The sequence below is a fragment of the Culex pipiens genome, chromosome 3, assembly GCF_016801865.2.
Source record: "Culex pipiens pallens isolate TS chromosome 3, TS_CPP_V2, whole genome shotgun sequence".
NCBI classification, from domain to species: Eukaryota; Metazoa; Arthropoda; class Insecta; order Diptera; family Culicidae; genus Culex; species Culex pipiens.
This window is the reverse complement of record NC_068939.1, coordinates 29,392,668-29,407,373: the sequence shown is the minus strand read 5'-3', so window position 1 is coordinate 29,407,373 and position 14,706 is coordinate 29,392,668. Positions and strand designations below refer to the sequence as shown.

At 35.6% G+C, this 14,706-nt stretch overlaps 1 protein-coding gene across 12 annotated transcripts in view; it reads right to left on the bottom strand.

Annotated features, from left to right (window-relative positions):
- Window positions 1-14,706, bottom strand: part of LOC120425567 (sorbin and SH3 domain-containing protein 1) — a 181,632-nt gene that overhangs the window by 112,585 nt on the left and 54,341 nt on the right. For 10 of the 12 annotated variants that reach the window (XM_039590188.2, XM_052710505.1, XM_039590166.2 and 7 more), the window contains one exon: window positions 8,503-8,928. The exons of the other annotated variants lie outside the window; for them this stretch is intronic. In XM_039590188.2, the coding sequence (XP_039446122.1) occupies window positions 8,503-8,928 (426 nt within the window). The remainder of the gene's footprint in view (window positions 1-8,502; window positions 8,929-14,706) is intronic. 12 annotated transcript variants of the gene reach the window in all.

Sequence of the window (14,706 nt, the reverse complement as noted above, 5' to 3'; positions counted from 1 at the left end):
ATAAACTCAAATATCATTAAGGATTTCTGATCTGTCTCCTTATGTTTTGTTCCATGATTGTGGGAGAAACAGTCAAATCCTACACTTATGGAACTGACCATTTTCAGGAAATGCACTTTTTTGCATTATTTTGACAAATTAACAAATAACGGACATGACAGTATTTTAAAAATATGTTTTCATTTGTTTTTTTTTAAACTTGAAGATCATTTGCTTCAAAAAAGAGCATGCTTTTTTAAAAAAAATATATTTTCGAATGAAAATACTGTTAAAGTTTTCTAGCACATTTGATATGGTCCAAATTAATTGTTTTTTAGCCTTTCAAAATGTTGCAGTTGATTTGAAAATTTTAATCGTATTTATTTTCGATCATCCGTGAAATTTTCCAATCTTTTCAAAAACAATATTTTCAAAATTGAATCAAGACTATCATTTCAAAAGTGAAAAACATTCAATATTATGCCCTTTTGAAATGTAAGTCTTGATTTAGAAAATTTTGAAATGTTATTTTCGAAAATATAAAAAAAAATCATTTCAATTTCATATTGTAACATTGTAAATCAGATCAATGCTTGTTGCTGAGATACCGACATTAGAAAATGGTGGGTTGTTTGGGTGAGACAGGCTTAGAAAACATCAATTTTCCTGTATTTAAACCTTTGAATGACAATATCTCAGCAACTAAAGGTCGTATCAAAAAAGTTGAGATAAGAAAAATATAGAGAATTTCCTCAGCTTTTTAAATATAAATTTTTCAAAAGTGGGAAAATACGGGCACTAATTTGAAAAAAAATAATTTAAAAAAATTACCATTTTCAAAAAAGTTATCTGAAAATGGCTTTAACTTGAAAGCGGTGCACTTTATCAAAGTACTTTTTAATTGCAAATTTGATTTTAAATTGAAAAAAGAAATTGACAAATTTTTGCAACCAATATTTCGATTTTTTTTTAAAACTCAGTATTGGTTCAAAAAATTCATAACTCGGTCAAAGATTTTTTGCGCAACCTGGATATTTCTGAAAAGTTGGCATTTGATGGCCCCTAAAACATAATAAAAAATAAAAAAGTAAAAATAGTTTTTTTTTTTGCAAATCAAGTTTAAGTGACAACAAGTGAAGTGAACAAGTGAAATCACCAAAATTTTGTTTATCGTGTATTATTTTCAGTGTAGTAGTTATCCATACCTACAACTTTGCCGAAGACACCAAATCGATCAAAAAATTCCTTCAAAAGATACAGATTTTTGAATTTTCATACATCATTTTTGTATGGACAGCTGCCAAATTTGTATGGAAAATTAAATGGACAAAATGGTTTCTATGGGCATACCGAAAGCACCAAAAAATTTCAGCCGGATTAAAAAACAAAAACATAAAATTAAAAAAAGACCGATTTCGTAGATTAAGTAGATCAGCATCCAATTATGTTCCTAAAATTATTCAAAAATCAATAATCAACTATGCTTTTGGACAAAAGATAATTAAATTTCAAATATTTAGAGAGGTAGCTTCTTCAAATTATTCTGCTTGTCCGTTCAACTATTGCCAATTTACTCAAGCTGCAGTAACTTTAATGCAATTTCGCTTTATTCTCAATTCTCGCGTTTTATTTTGTTTCCATCTCACTCGCAAAACCGTTCGCTCTTTCTGTTTTTTTTTTGCACTTTCATTTTGTTGTTTTCATTGCAATTTTCCACCCGTTCCTATTTAGGTCATTTCATTTGAATGGGCATGAAAATTATTTTCTTTTCTTCTTTTTAATGGTGAGAATTATTCCTCCGTTTGCACTTCAATTTTCCTTTCTCCCCCTTTTCCCCATCACAAACAAAAACAACCCACTGAATAATATCGTCTCCCAAAGTCAGCAAAACGAAAACAAACTCCGAATGTCACAGCAAAATCTCGCCACCCGAATTTTCGCATGAAAAACTTCTCGACAGAGGAAAAACTCACGCGCGCGCTCACGAAACGGCTCTCGACTCGGGACTGAAAAAAGTTGGACGCCAAAAAGGTGGAACACGGCGCGCGCGAAAAACTTTTTCGGCAATTTTCCACGAACCACGAAAAAGAAGACCACACGATCGACTCTCGATGATGATCGTCATCAAAACAAAAACGCGAACTCACCAACACTGGTGTGCGAGTTTTGCTCACGAGAGCAACAGGTACTCTGCTCACGGAAAAGTGATCACGGCGATCATCGTCGTCATCGGGCGTGACTGCGGCGCACGAATGATTGCACGAGCGAACGGTCGAGAGTCATCGTGGTCGTCGTCGGTTTTGGTTTTTTGCTCAGTAAATACGTTGGCGTCGTCGCAGTCGTTGTTTTCGACTCTTATTAAGCCAGAGATGAAATTTGAGAGGACACGAGCTGAGTCGAGAGCGCGTGCGGATAGGATGAGATTGTGGTTTCCCGATAAACACCGATGAAAATATTTTGAAAATTATTGTTTCTTTTGAAAAAATTAATTCAAAACTGATTTGAATGATAACTAATATCATTAAGAATTTTGTTCCTTCAAATATCTGATCCAAAAATTTCTTAAGCAAAAACAATTAAATGTTAATTAAGAGTTCATTATATTATAAACCTAAAAAACATTCCATGTGTGCTAACAGCTCATTTCGAGCTCTCCGAAGAAACCTGATTGTTAACCACAACATGTCTGATTGTGAGGACGGAGAAGGAAAGACCAATTAAAATTATTATGGTAAGAAAACGGACTCTTCCTATGGATCATGTATAAACCAGCGTGTTTTTTTCCATAAATTTGTTTTAATTTTTAATGGAATATGAATTTTGTCCTTATTTGATTTATACTTTTTAAATTTTCTTATTTACTTAATTAATATTAAAAAATTTTGATAGTAAAAAAAATATTTATTTCAAATTTGTCTAAAACAGTGCCGACTCGATAAATCGGAGGTTTCTTAGAAACTTCTTCATGGGGATTTGTTTTTCCATTTGTATTTTTCTCACTTTTAACATCAAATCCAATTTTCAGAAAAATAGGCACTCGGTTTTCCCAATTTTATTAATTTGACTTTTAATCACTGAATCTTAATTCTTCAAAACACTTATTTTTTTATTTTTTTTTTATGTTTTTTGGGACTAAAAAAACATCTTCTGAACTGGGATGGTGAAAAATCTGGTACCGGAGCAGGGCTATAAAAACATCAACCTTTCAGTTCTCAGCGACTAATTATCATGCCCGAAATCTCATCTCAAAATATTCACTGCCCTTCTTTCTATCGTAAAATGTTCAGCAAAAAGAATAGTCAGTCTCTATCTCTATTCTCGCATTCATAATCATCTCCCCTCAACAGAGCGTAGCCATTAATGCAGCCACAAAGCGAAGTTTGCAAACGCAACGGGACGTAATGCGTGGTCGGTTCCCATTTCCTTGCTAGCGTTCTTTCTTTGCGGTTTTCTGAGAAAACAAAAGAATCATCGGCGAGTGTGCGTGAACGAGGATAAGAGAAGCAGTGATAGAAAGAGAATGCTCGTGATGGCGATCACGAGACGCTTGGTCGCTGACGGTCACTTGGTGCAGAGATCTTCAAATGATAGTTTTTTCTATCACTCATTTTCAACACTGATTTTTGATTGAATGATTTTTGAAAAAAAACTTTTGGAAAAAATCTTAAATGTCTATTTTTTACTACATTTTAAAAATCATTTCTAATACAAAACAAAATTTGCAATTTAAAATGACTTAAGAGCGAGTCCACGAACAGGGCTTTGTATGGGACGTCGTTTGGACCTCATCAATCTTCCTGAAATTTTCAGGGGTTGTTTGTACATATAAAACTTGCATCTGGCCAAAATATGAGCACTCTAGATCCACGGGAGGTGGGGCAAATCGGGACACTAAGTTTGAAGGCTCAAAAACGTCAAAAATCTTAAAAAGGCTATAACTTAGGCAAAATTCAATTAAATTTTAAAATTCAAAATGCATCTGAAAGGGCTTCAAAAATGCAACAAAGTGCAGGGTAGAGCATCCCAATTGGTTGAATCTAAAGGGAGTTATTGGCATTTTAGTGAAAAAAATAGCATAATTTTCAAACTCAAATAAAAAAGTGTTCCATCCAGTTATCAACTCGGTTCGACCTGCAGCTTGTAGGGGACATCTGGAACTACCATCTGAGACTGAGAAGGCTTTGGGTAAAGCAGTTTAACATATTAAACAGACACTTTTACTTTACTTTTTTTACTACAAGCTGCAGGTCGAACCGAGTCGATATCTGGATGGAACACTTTTTTATTTGAGTTTGAAAATTATGCTATTTTTCCCTAAAATGCCAATAACTCCCTTTAGATTCAACCAATTGGAATGCTCTACCCTGCATTTTGTTGCATTTTTGAAGCCCTTTCAGATGCATTTCGAATTTTGAAAATAAATTGAATTTTGCCTAAGTTATAGCCTTTTTAAGATTTTTGACGTTTTTGAGCCTTCAAACTTTGTGTCCCGATTTGCCCCACCTCCCGTTGATCTAGAGTGCTCATATTTTGGCCAGATGCTAGTTTTATATGTACAAACAACCCCTGAAAATTTCAGGCAGATTGGTGAGGTCGATGCGAGATGGGTATGCTTTGCTCGTGGACTCGCTCTTAACTCATTTTTTGATAAACTGGATCGTTTTCAGGTTGAAAGCGTTTTTTCGGAATAAAGTTAAGTTTTTTGCAAATTAAAAATATTTCATGAAGCAAAAGCCCTCCGGCAAAACAAAAAATCGACAAGCTGATAATTATTTTTTTGACCCAACATTTGAAAACGAAAAAAAGAAATGTTTTAGCCTTTTCAAAAGGCTTTTTAAGATTCATTTATACAAATTTTATTTTATTTTCTGTAGGGGAGAGTGGGGAGACTTGATCCCCGGGGACACTTGATCCCAAGCCTGTATCTCGTCAGCATGTGGGTAAAACACTTAGCTTTGTTCTAGAAAGTTGTGCGAAATTGACAAAAACTCATTGTAGAAAACAAAGAAAAAAAATAAAAAATGTTTAGATTAAGCTACACACATTTTTCGAAAAAGTGCTGCAAAAAACTTTCAAGAGATCTTTTTTCTTTGTTTTGATAAGTATAGAAAACACTCAAAAATTATTTAAAAAAATATGTTTTATACATGAATTGCTTGATAAACATATCAACCCCAAAACCCTTACGCATTTGACGTTAAATTTATCGTCATACTATTTTTACAAACAATTGTTTAAAAAAGTACGTTTAGGGAGACTTGATCCCTGCATTTTTACAGTCACTGGAATCAGCCTCAAGATTAATTAATTGAGCTGGGTTTTCGTACATAGTTTCCTTTAGTATAGTTGTACATAACTTACTGCAGTGTGCACAATTTTTCAAAAGTTTTGTAAACAAAAATTACCAGCTTTTGTAAACATGCTCAATTTTGGTCCAAAAAAGAAAATTTTAAGTTTTTAAATATTTTACATGCTAAAATTGTTATATTGTGAACATAAACGTACAGGTTTAATGTGAAATTGCTGTAACTTATAGAAAATTAAAAGTTTGGATGAATAAAAAATATTTTGCTTAAGATTTTTTCAAAATGTTTAAAGGGGGATCAAATTACCCCCAACATTTTGAAAATGCCGCTTTAAAATATATTTTCAAAACGCTTGGCATGATTCGAAGAGTTTATCTGATGAAATACCCTTATCAGCCAAACATAGTTAAATGTTCAAGCTTTCAATTCATGCAAAAAGATCATAGTTTTGTGAGAAATTGACAGAGTTGTGTTCGATACAAAAAAAGGGGATCAAGTCTCCCCACTCTCCCCTATTGATTTAAATCAAACTTTTTTATTAAAAAGAACAAAAAAACCTAGATTGTTTTTTGAAAATGGAACTTCAATAAATAGTTCTCAAGATATCATTAGTTAAAAATCAGACGTAATTAGGTGTCACAAAAAAAACTCATAATTCACAATATAAAATGTAAAGAAACGCTGAAAATGCTGAAAATTTAGTTTTTAAAATATTTGATATTGTTTAAAACTCAAAATTATAAAATTCTTTCGGTTATTTTCGGTATAAATAACATTTTTCATCCAGAAAACCGTCATTTTGTTCTTCAAAATAGCCAAATCTGCGCCGATTTCACTGATATTTTCACAAAAGTTTTGTTATGACCTCTAAAGAGACTTTGTTTGAAAACAAGGCTAAATTTTCCCAAATTTTGATCATAGGCCTATCCCAAGTAACATTTTTTTCCAGGAGTTCTACAAGAGCTCTTCAAGATAGCTACAGCATAGCAGTTTGGACCGCGGTAGGATAAAATTCTCTTCAAAACTTTTTCAGGAATTTGGAAGAGTACTTGAAGAGAGTTTTATCCTACCGCGGTCCAAACTGCTATGCTGTAGCTATCTTGAAGAGCTCTTGTAGAACTCCTGGAAAAAATGTTACTTGGGATTTTTGCCTGTAGAATTGACGATTATTTTTTTTTCAAAGCTGTTCACCCTATTATCCACTAACAGGATTCCGAGAAACAATGTTATGAAAAAATCAGATCATTCTTAAAGTACCATGCTTCCCCATTGAAATAGGTTCGCAGTACATTTTGCTGGAAACGCATGGTGCTTTAAATTCGATTAAATTACCGAATTCCGATATTTTTCTTTTTTCTAAAAAATCATCATAAAATTCTGTTATGTTACGTGATATAGCCTTAAAAATCATAGATAATTAATTTTCAGCTATAAGCGTTCAAGTCCCAAGACCTTCAAATCCGCAAATTAAGTTTTTATTTGATAACTTAGTCTACACAGGTATGTTTTTAAAATGTCTAAATGATTTTTATTGAAGCTTTAATTTATCACCTTGCTTTTGCTAAAATATTTTAACCATTCCGGAGATATAATTTTTTGAAAAAATATGTTTAAAAAAATCGTCAAAAAGCACTACCACCCTATTTTGGAAAGGACCACCCTAATAATAAAACAAACAAGGTACGGGTCTCATTGCTTTGGCCAAGGAACTCCCATGCCAAATATGAACCAATTCGGGGGACTTTTAACTTGAATCCTTGAAATCACTGAATATTCTTTAGAATAGATTTGTACCATTTTCATATTTATTAAATAACAACTGCTCAGAATTAATGCAAACTCCAATTTTAAGAAATGTAGTTTCACAATAGTGAATTTTAGGAATAAATGTTTTTTTAAACTAGTTGAATTCTATTAAAAAGGCAAGTTCCAAAGTTTTTTTTATTGTAAGATTATCAAGATATTCATAAGAGATAACAAACTTTGAATAAAGATTATAAAAGCAAATCAAGTAAACAGCATGATGTAACAAACTTTTCGTCGACATCCATTTATCCGCCATTATCAACCACCCAAAACACACAATTTTCTTAGGAAGGGGAAAAACTTTTCCGAAGTCTTTTTTTTTCGGGCGACTGTTCGCGGTAAACACAACGGTACCAAAAGTTAGCCCATAGATCAAACGAGCAAAGTGTGGGTTTGGGGGGCGTACAAATTCGCCCTTACGGGGCCGCAATCTGGTCTGGTCGGTCAAATTCGCGACGAACCGGTGTGTGGGGGTGGATATTTATAAACCTTGCCTTCTCGACCATAATCAAACCGACCAGCACCACCCACCCACAAGGGAAAAACGGAGATTCGCGACAGGGTTCGCGTCGCAAACCGCGAAGAGTTGACGAACTTTTGTTGTTGTTCGGTTACACCTCCATTTTGGCACGACGCACGGTGGGTTCAAATAAGATTTTTTTTTGATCTGAAAAATTATAAATCTAATTGTTTTGCATAAAGTTTGCAAAAAAATACTTTTGCAGCATTTTAGGAGCTTGATATGTTATTATAAATTATCATGATTCTATTTTTATTAAAAATAACTTACCTTAAATTTTCCAATTAAAAAACAATAACCCAACCTAGACTTTAAACCGTTTGAATTGTGTTTGTGTATTTTTGCGAGTGATACTTAAGTGATTGTTATTTGTTCAATTATCAAACAAAACTTAGGGTCTCGAGTCCTAGTTCAGCGAGGCCTTTTTTATGAACAAAATCAGTAAAATTTCAATAAAACAATATTGTGATATTTCTTGCTAGTTTCAGCTGTCAAAAATTTTCACTCATTCTCACACTCTCACTCGAACACAAAAGCAAAAAACAACAAAGACAAGCATTATGAAGACAGATCAAACAAACGAAACGCAGTAACGGAAGCGTCAACAAACAAAACAAAACAAACGAAAAACGTAACGCCTCTCAGCTGTCAAAACTACGTTACCCCTGGAAAAGAGGAAATCTTTGGCAAGCACTAGCGCCCGGTCAATCTCATGCAGCAGGTCAGCCTCGGAAAAGCTGCGCCGATTCGCGGTGTTATTGCCATTGCACACGTTACCACTACTGTTACAGGTGTTACGCTGCTCACAACGGTCATCGTTACGACTAGTGTTACGCGGCACCGTCACCACATCATCATCACTCAGAAGCTCAAGCTGCTCGGAATAGCTACCGTTTCGGTTGGTGGTCGCCCTGCTGCTGGCAACACTGTTCGGCTTGACAGCTGTCAGGGGCTTCCGGCCGTCACTGCTGGCGCTGCGTTGCAACTTTCGCTCAAACTCCTGGCACTTGGCACTGACACTGACCGGTTCGGGTTCCGCGAGATTTTCCGCCGAACTGGCAACACTTTTCACTGCAGCTTTGTAGCTGTCCTGGCGGAGCACTTCGCGCTGTTTTTGCTGGAAAACGTCAACCAGGGCGCTCACTTTGACACTTTCACCACCGCTGTCGACACTGTCGGTGCCGTTTTGAGGCGGAGCGCTGGCAACACTGACCGGCGGTGGTGGGTACGAAATCTTCTGCGGCGGAGGTGCCTTTGGAGGATTCGCTGTGGGAGCGTTGGAGCGAGGCCGCGACTGGTGCTGAGGGTAGTTTGTCGCTGTCGAGGGGTGGTGCAACGAGGAGAAACGAAAGAAAATGGGATATTTATTTCAGTGAACGCGGTTCGCCGACAACGGAAACAGTAATCAAACAAAACCAAACACAAAATAACAGGGGGAAACGGACAGCACGGGCCATGCCAAGCGGGTTGAGCTTTTCTTTTGGTCTATTTCGTGTAAATTACGTTGTTTATCAAGCAGTGTTCCCAGTAATGTTGGAAAGATAATTGAAGAAATAAATTTTCGCACTTTAATGGTCAAAATCACTTCTTCTACCCTAGAATGTACTTCATTACAGTCGTTGAACGTCTTATCTGACTTGGACGAGTTGCAACCAACTGGCGTCTTGGAAAATGGAAAATGGACAAGAAGATGCAACAGCGGGAAAACTGGTCAACAAACGGAGGGGTGAGCCCGTAATCAGTGACGTGCGGGCCGGTTCCCCGGGTAAAAACAAGCAAAACAAGACGGAGCAGCATCATCGGTAAAAGTTTACCACTTTGGAGAGCTGTTAAAAGGTTATTTGCTGGGTGCTGAAAAGACAGAATGCGTAACGTGATTTTCGAAAGCTCTCCACTGCTCCCCACTAATACAACAGCACTACAGCTGTAAACATAAACAAAGTAGAAGGCTATGTTCAAGCTCAAGCGTGACATATTTTTTGCTGCTGAAGTGAATTGTTTTGAAACATTTTGGATCTGTTGATGTTGATGTTTTCGATGAAAAATTAAGTGCATCCCACTTTTTTTTTCGTATACTAAACAACGGGCGGCCAAAAGAGGCCTTTTTCGTGATGAAAAATTGTGTCAAAAGTGGGTGGAATTTCGTGAACCAGAAGAGCAACTGAATGGAAGTTCCGAGATTATGTATCTTTGATGTGCAGTGATAATATCGGAGTAAGATTATCCAATATTATTTGGCAGGTACCATTCATAGTTATTGATAATTCGTCGCTAACATTTCAAAAAGTGTCATAAACATAGGTTTTGCGTGAGACATTGCGATTTTGAAATGTTAGCAACGAATCATGCTAATCTTAATTTCATCCCTCTTCTTAAGATGTTTTAACTTCGAATACCTTAATAGCTCGACGCCAACGACTTTTTTTATTCCTGACAAAATAAATTATAGATCGATCACAATACTTGCCACTTCTTGATATTATTTTGCGAACAGTAAATTGGTTCCGCTTTGACAGTTCTAAATTGAGGCCGCTTTGCGGACAACTATTCTGCACCCAGGTTATTTGCAGCGAAGGGCGGTGACGTCTTCTTGGTCGGTTTTTGGTCGACGTGGACGGTGATGAGCTTTTGTTGGGTTGTTTGGGAAATGGACGGGAAGATTTATTCAATGATGTGGAAAGCTCGGAATAGGTTGTTGGATGGTTGAAAATGTAGCTCGATGGGAGGAGTTGTGTTGGTTTCTTGTTTGAGTGCTGGAAAGTGCAACGAGTGGTGTAATTTACTGGGTACTAATGCCTTACTTGATTATTTGCTACGAGGTGCTGCTTTTTAGGCCAAATTTTTGGGGTGAATAATGTTTTCAAGAGAACTTTGACATAAATTGTGTTGATTTTTTTTATTTTCGTATTTGATATGAAAACTTGCCAACACAAAAAAAATCTTAATTTCGAATTTCAATGTTGATTATGCACACTTCGAAACAAAAAGTTTTACACAATGCTTTATATATCATTTGCATAAATTTGTAAAATATCAATGAATTCATAAAATTATTTTTTTTCCAAAGCTTTTTACCGTTCTGCGGTCCCAACATTAAAAATTTATTCATTTTCTAAATAACAGTAATGCAATCTAAGCTAAATAGTTTACAAGCGATGTTTTAAGTTTTATCTGCATGAAAATTTCAATTTTAGTCAACATTTTTTTTAGCCTCTCGTTTTTTTAAAGAAAATTTGAACTGAAATTTGCATTCGCCTTATAAATGGAAATAAGAATTATAGAAAAAAAAACACGATGATATTTTCGATATTTTGTACATTTTGGACAGTAGGGCTTCCAGTCAGTAAGTTGTTTTTATTAACGAGCCTTTCAGCCATAAAAGCAGGGCTTATGCAGAGTTCCAGGTTACCATATGTATCTGGGAATGCCAGATTTACTAAGTGTCAGCCAGAACAAAGATTAATCATTATCTGTGCCAAATTTTTACGGATTCTTCCAGATTTTAGAATAATTATAATCAAAATGTAAATTAAAACTTATTGAGGTCAAAATATACATTAATACATCTAAATTCGACAAACTTTTCAACTAGTTCATATCTGAAGCAATATTTAAAAAGGGCGCATAAGTATTTTGACAGCTAGAACTATTTCGCAAATTCCGGCACAACAGGTGAATATTCAACAAAATCCGCAGCGTTAGCAGGTAGCTGAGAAGGGCACCTGTTTTCTAACACTAAGAGTTTTGTGAAAAAGTTGCATGTTGTCTCGGAATTTACTAAATAGTTCCAGCTGGAAAAATGCTTATGTGCCCTTTTCTCGTGTTGCTCCAGATAGGGACCATCCATAAACCACGTGAACACTTTTTTGAAATCTCCCATTTTGGGACAATTTCCATACAAAAAAAATCTTTTTTGTATGGAGCGTGGACAACCACACAAATTTTTGTCTCTCCACTTTGGCCAAATTCGAGAAGTGCAAAAAAAAAAAAATTAAAAGATAAAAATTTAAATAATAAGCCATGGATGTGGTTAACTTTTACTTTGATGAAAAAAGTATTGCAAAATGATAATTTTTTACGATTTAAAAAAATAATCTTTATTTGGCATAAACTTTTTAGGGGTATATCCTATGACCAAAGAACAATAACATAGAGTGGCATTGGTTCACCCATACAAGTCTCCATACAATTTTGGCAACTGTCCTTACAAATATGGAGCGTAAATATTAGAAATTTGCATCTCTTGAATTTATTTTCTAATAGTGTTTTTGATTTGGTAAAGTTGTTGATACTGATGAGGAATATTCAGAAAAATTAGGTACATGGAAAAATCCGTATCTTCAAAGATTTTTTTCAAATATATTTTTGAGGACAAAAAATCGCAACTTTTGAGCCATAGAGAAGTTCAGCCAAAAATGTTGCTGCCGAGTTATGGTTTTGCCTTCCTCACTGAGGTAAGGCTAGAATCCTGCTCAAAAAATAAACTTTTTATTAAAAGCTCGTAGACTCACCTGCAAGTATACACATTAGGGTGGGTACGTTTTTCAAAAAGTTCTCGGATCAAGTTTTAGTATGGTTCCCCTTGTAGGGCATGCCCATAGGGACTTTCATGCCAAATATCAGCTCATTTGGTTGTAAACTGGCTGCGCGCATCAGGGTTAAAGTTTACATGGGAATTACTATGGGAAAATGGAACTTTTTGTTCAAACGCTCCTACAGGTCTGGGAAAATCACGTGCCAACTTCTGGTATGGTTAGGCCTATGAGGAATGGTCTGGAGAACACTTTTCCCGAAGAGAGCATATGGATTCGTTGTCCCTAGACCTGGCGCATCGGCAAACAATCCGATGTCTCCGGAATCAACGGTTTTCCCTCAAAAAGCATCAAATTTTCCTTAGCATGCTATGAAAGCTTGATGAACACCGCGACGCCATACGTCAGGCAGCTACCACGTGGGTGAGAAACGGCTGGAATATTCAATTGCAAACCTTCTTTTAACTAGAAAATGATCATTTCGAATAATCCTGATATTATTTAGTCGAATTCAGAATCTTTGCATAGCACATTTGTATTTTTTTGCAAATATTTCAACCACGTGGTAGCTGCCTGACGTATGGCGTCGCGGTGTATATCAAGCTTTCATAGCATGCTAAGGAAAATTTGATGCTTTTTGAGGGAAAACCGTTGATTCCGGAGACATCGGATTGTTTGCCGATGCGCCAGGTCTAGGGACAACGAATCCATATGCTCTCTTCGGGAAAAGTGTTCTCCAGACCATTCCCCATAGGCCTGACCATACCAGAAGTTGGCGCGTGATTTTCCAAGACCTGTAGAAGCGTTTGAACAAAAAGTTCCAATTTCCCATAGTAATTCCCATGTAAACTTTAACCCTGATGCGCGCAGCCAGTTTACAACCAAATGGGCTGATATTTGGCATGAAAGTCCCTATGGGCATGCCCTACAAGGGGAACCATACTAAAACTTGATCCGAGAACTTTTTGAAAAACGTACCCACCCTAAACACATCGACTCAGAATCGAAAACTAAACAAATGTCTGTGTTTGTGTATGTGTGTGTGTGTATGTATGTATGTGCCCAAAATTCTTGCCAAGTTTTTTCAGCACTGGCTGGACCGATTTTGATCAAACCGGTTGCATTCAACTTGGTTTAGGGTCCCATATATCGCTATTGAATTGTTTGAAGTTTTGATAAGTAGTTCAAAAGTTATATATAAAAATGTGTTTTTACATATATCTGGATCTCACTTAAATGTATGTAAATTATGTCCGGATCCACCATCCGACCCATCGTTGGTTAGGTTATCAAAAGACCTTTCCAGCGAGTCTAAAACATTGAAGATCTGGCAACCCTGTCTCGAGATATGGCCACTTAAGTGATATGTATGTACTTTTTTATTCCGGATCTAAAAAATAGATGAAATTTGTATCCAACCCCATCATATCACCCATTGTTGGTAATGAGTTAGGAAGGCTGGGTTTTGAAAAAAAAACTCTATTTTTTATGCAAAAGATTTTAATGTAAAACCAAATTGGGAATCGAAAAAAACTTTTGAGACACAGTCCAGACTCGATTATCGAAGAAAATTTTCGTTGTTTTATTTTTGATTGTTGAGCTTTAGTATGACCTATAAAATACTCAAAAGTGATTTAGAATTTTTAAATCCAAGATTGCGGCCAAAATGGCGATGATAAAATATTGACTATTTTAATTTTACAGGCAATCAACCATTCAAATTTGACTAAAACGGAGTTACAGAGCTCGAATTTGATGTTTAAAGTAAGGAAATAAAAAAACACGTGGTTTGATTATCCGAAGTCGCATACAAACCTTCAGATAACCGAACTTTGGATAATCGAAACTTCGGATAATCGAAACTTCGGATAATTGAGTCTGGACTGTATGGCCACTTACAGTTTTGTTTCAACTTAAATTTGTTTTCCATCTATTTGTTTTTACCAGCTTTATCTCAGCTATCAGAGGTTCAATCTTCAATGTTTCTAAAACGAAATTTTCTAACCTTTTACTCATGGGCATTATATTAAAAATAAAAAAAAGACAATTTGTTAGTTAAATGAAAATTTTAGGGTTGGAAAATTCGATTTAACATTTAAAAACTAACTTAATCCACCTATGTGTTTGATGCCTTCCTCACTTTTTATCAACAATGGGTAATAGGAGTGATTTGTACACATATTTCAGCAATTTTTTTGAATCCAGAGAAAACGTACACATATATAACTTAAGTAATCATTTTTTTTTTATTATAGACATTTTACCACTTTTGTGGCATTCATGTCTTATTAAGTAATCATATCTCGAGACAGGGTTGCCAGATCTTCAGTGTTTTGGATTCGTTGGAAAGGTTTTTCGATTACCTAACCAACGATGGGTTGGATGGTGGATCCGGACATAGTTTACATACATTTAAGTGAGATCCGGCTTCCAAAAAGAGCATCAATATCACTTAAGTGGCCATATCTCGAGACAGGGTTGCCAGATCTTCAGTGTTTTGGATTCGTTGGAAAGGTTTTTCGATTACCTAACCAACGATGGGTTGGATGGTGGATCCGGACAT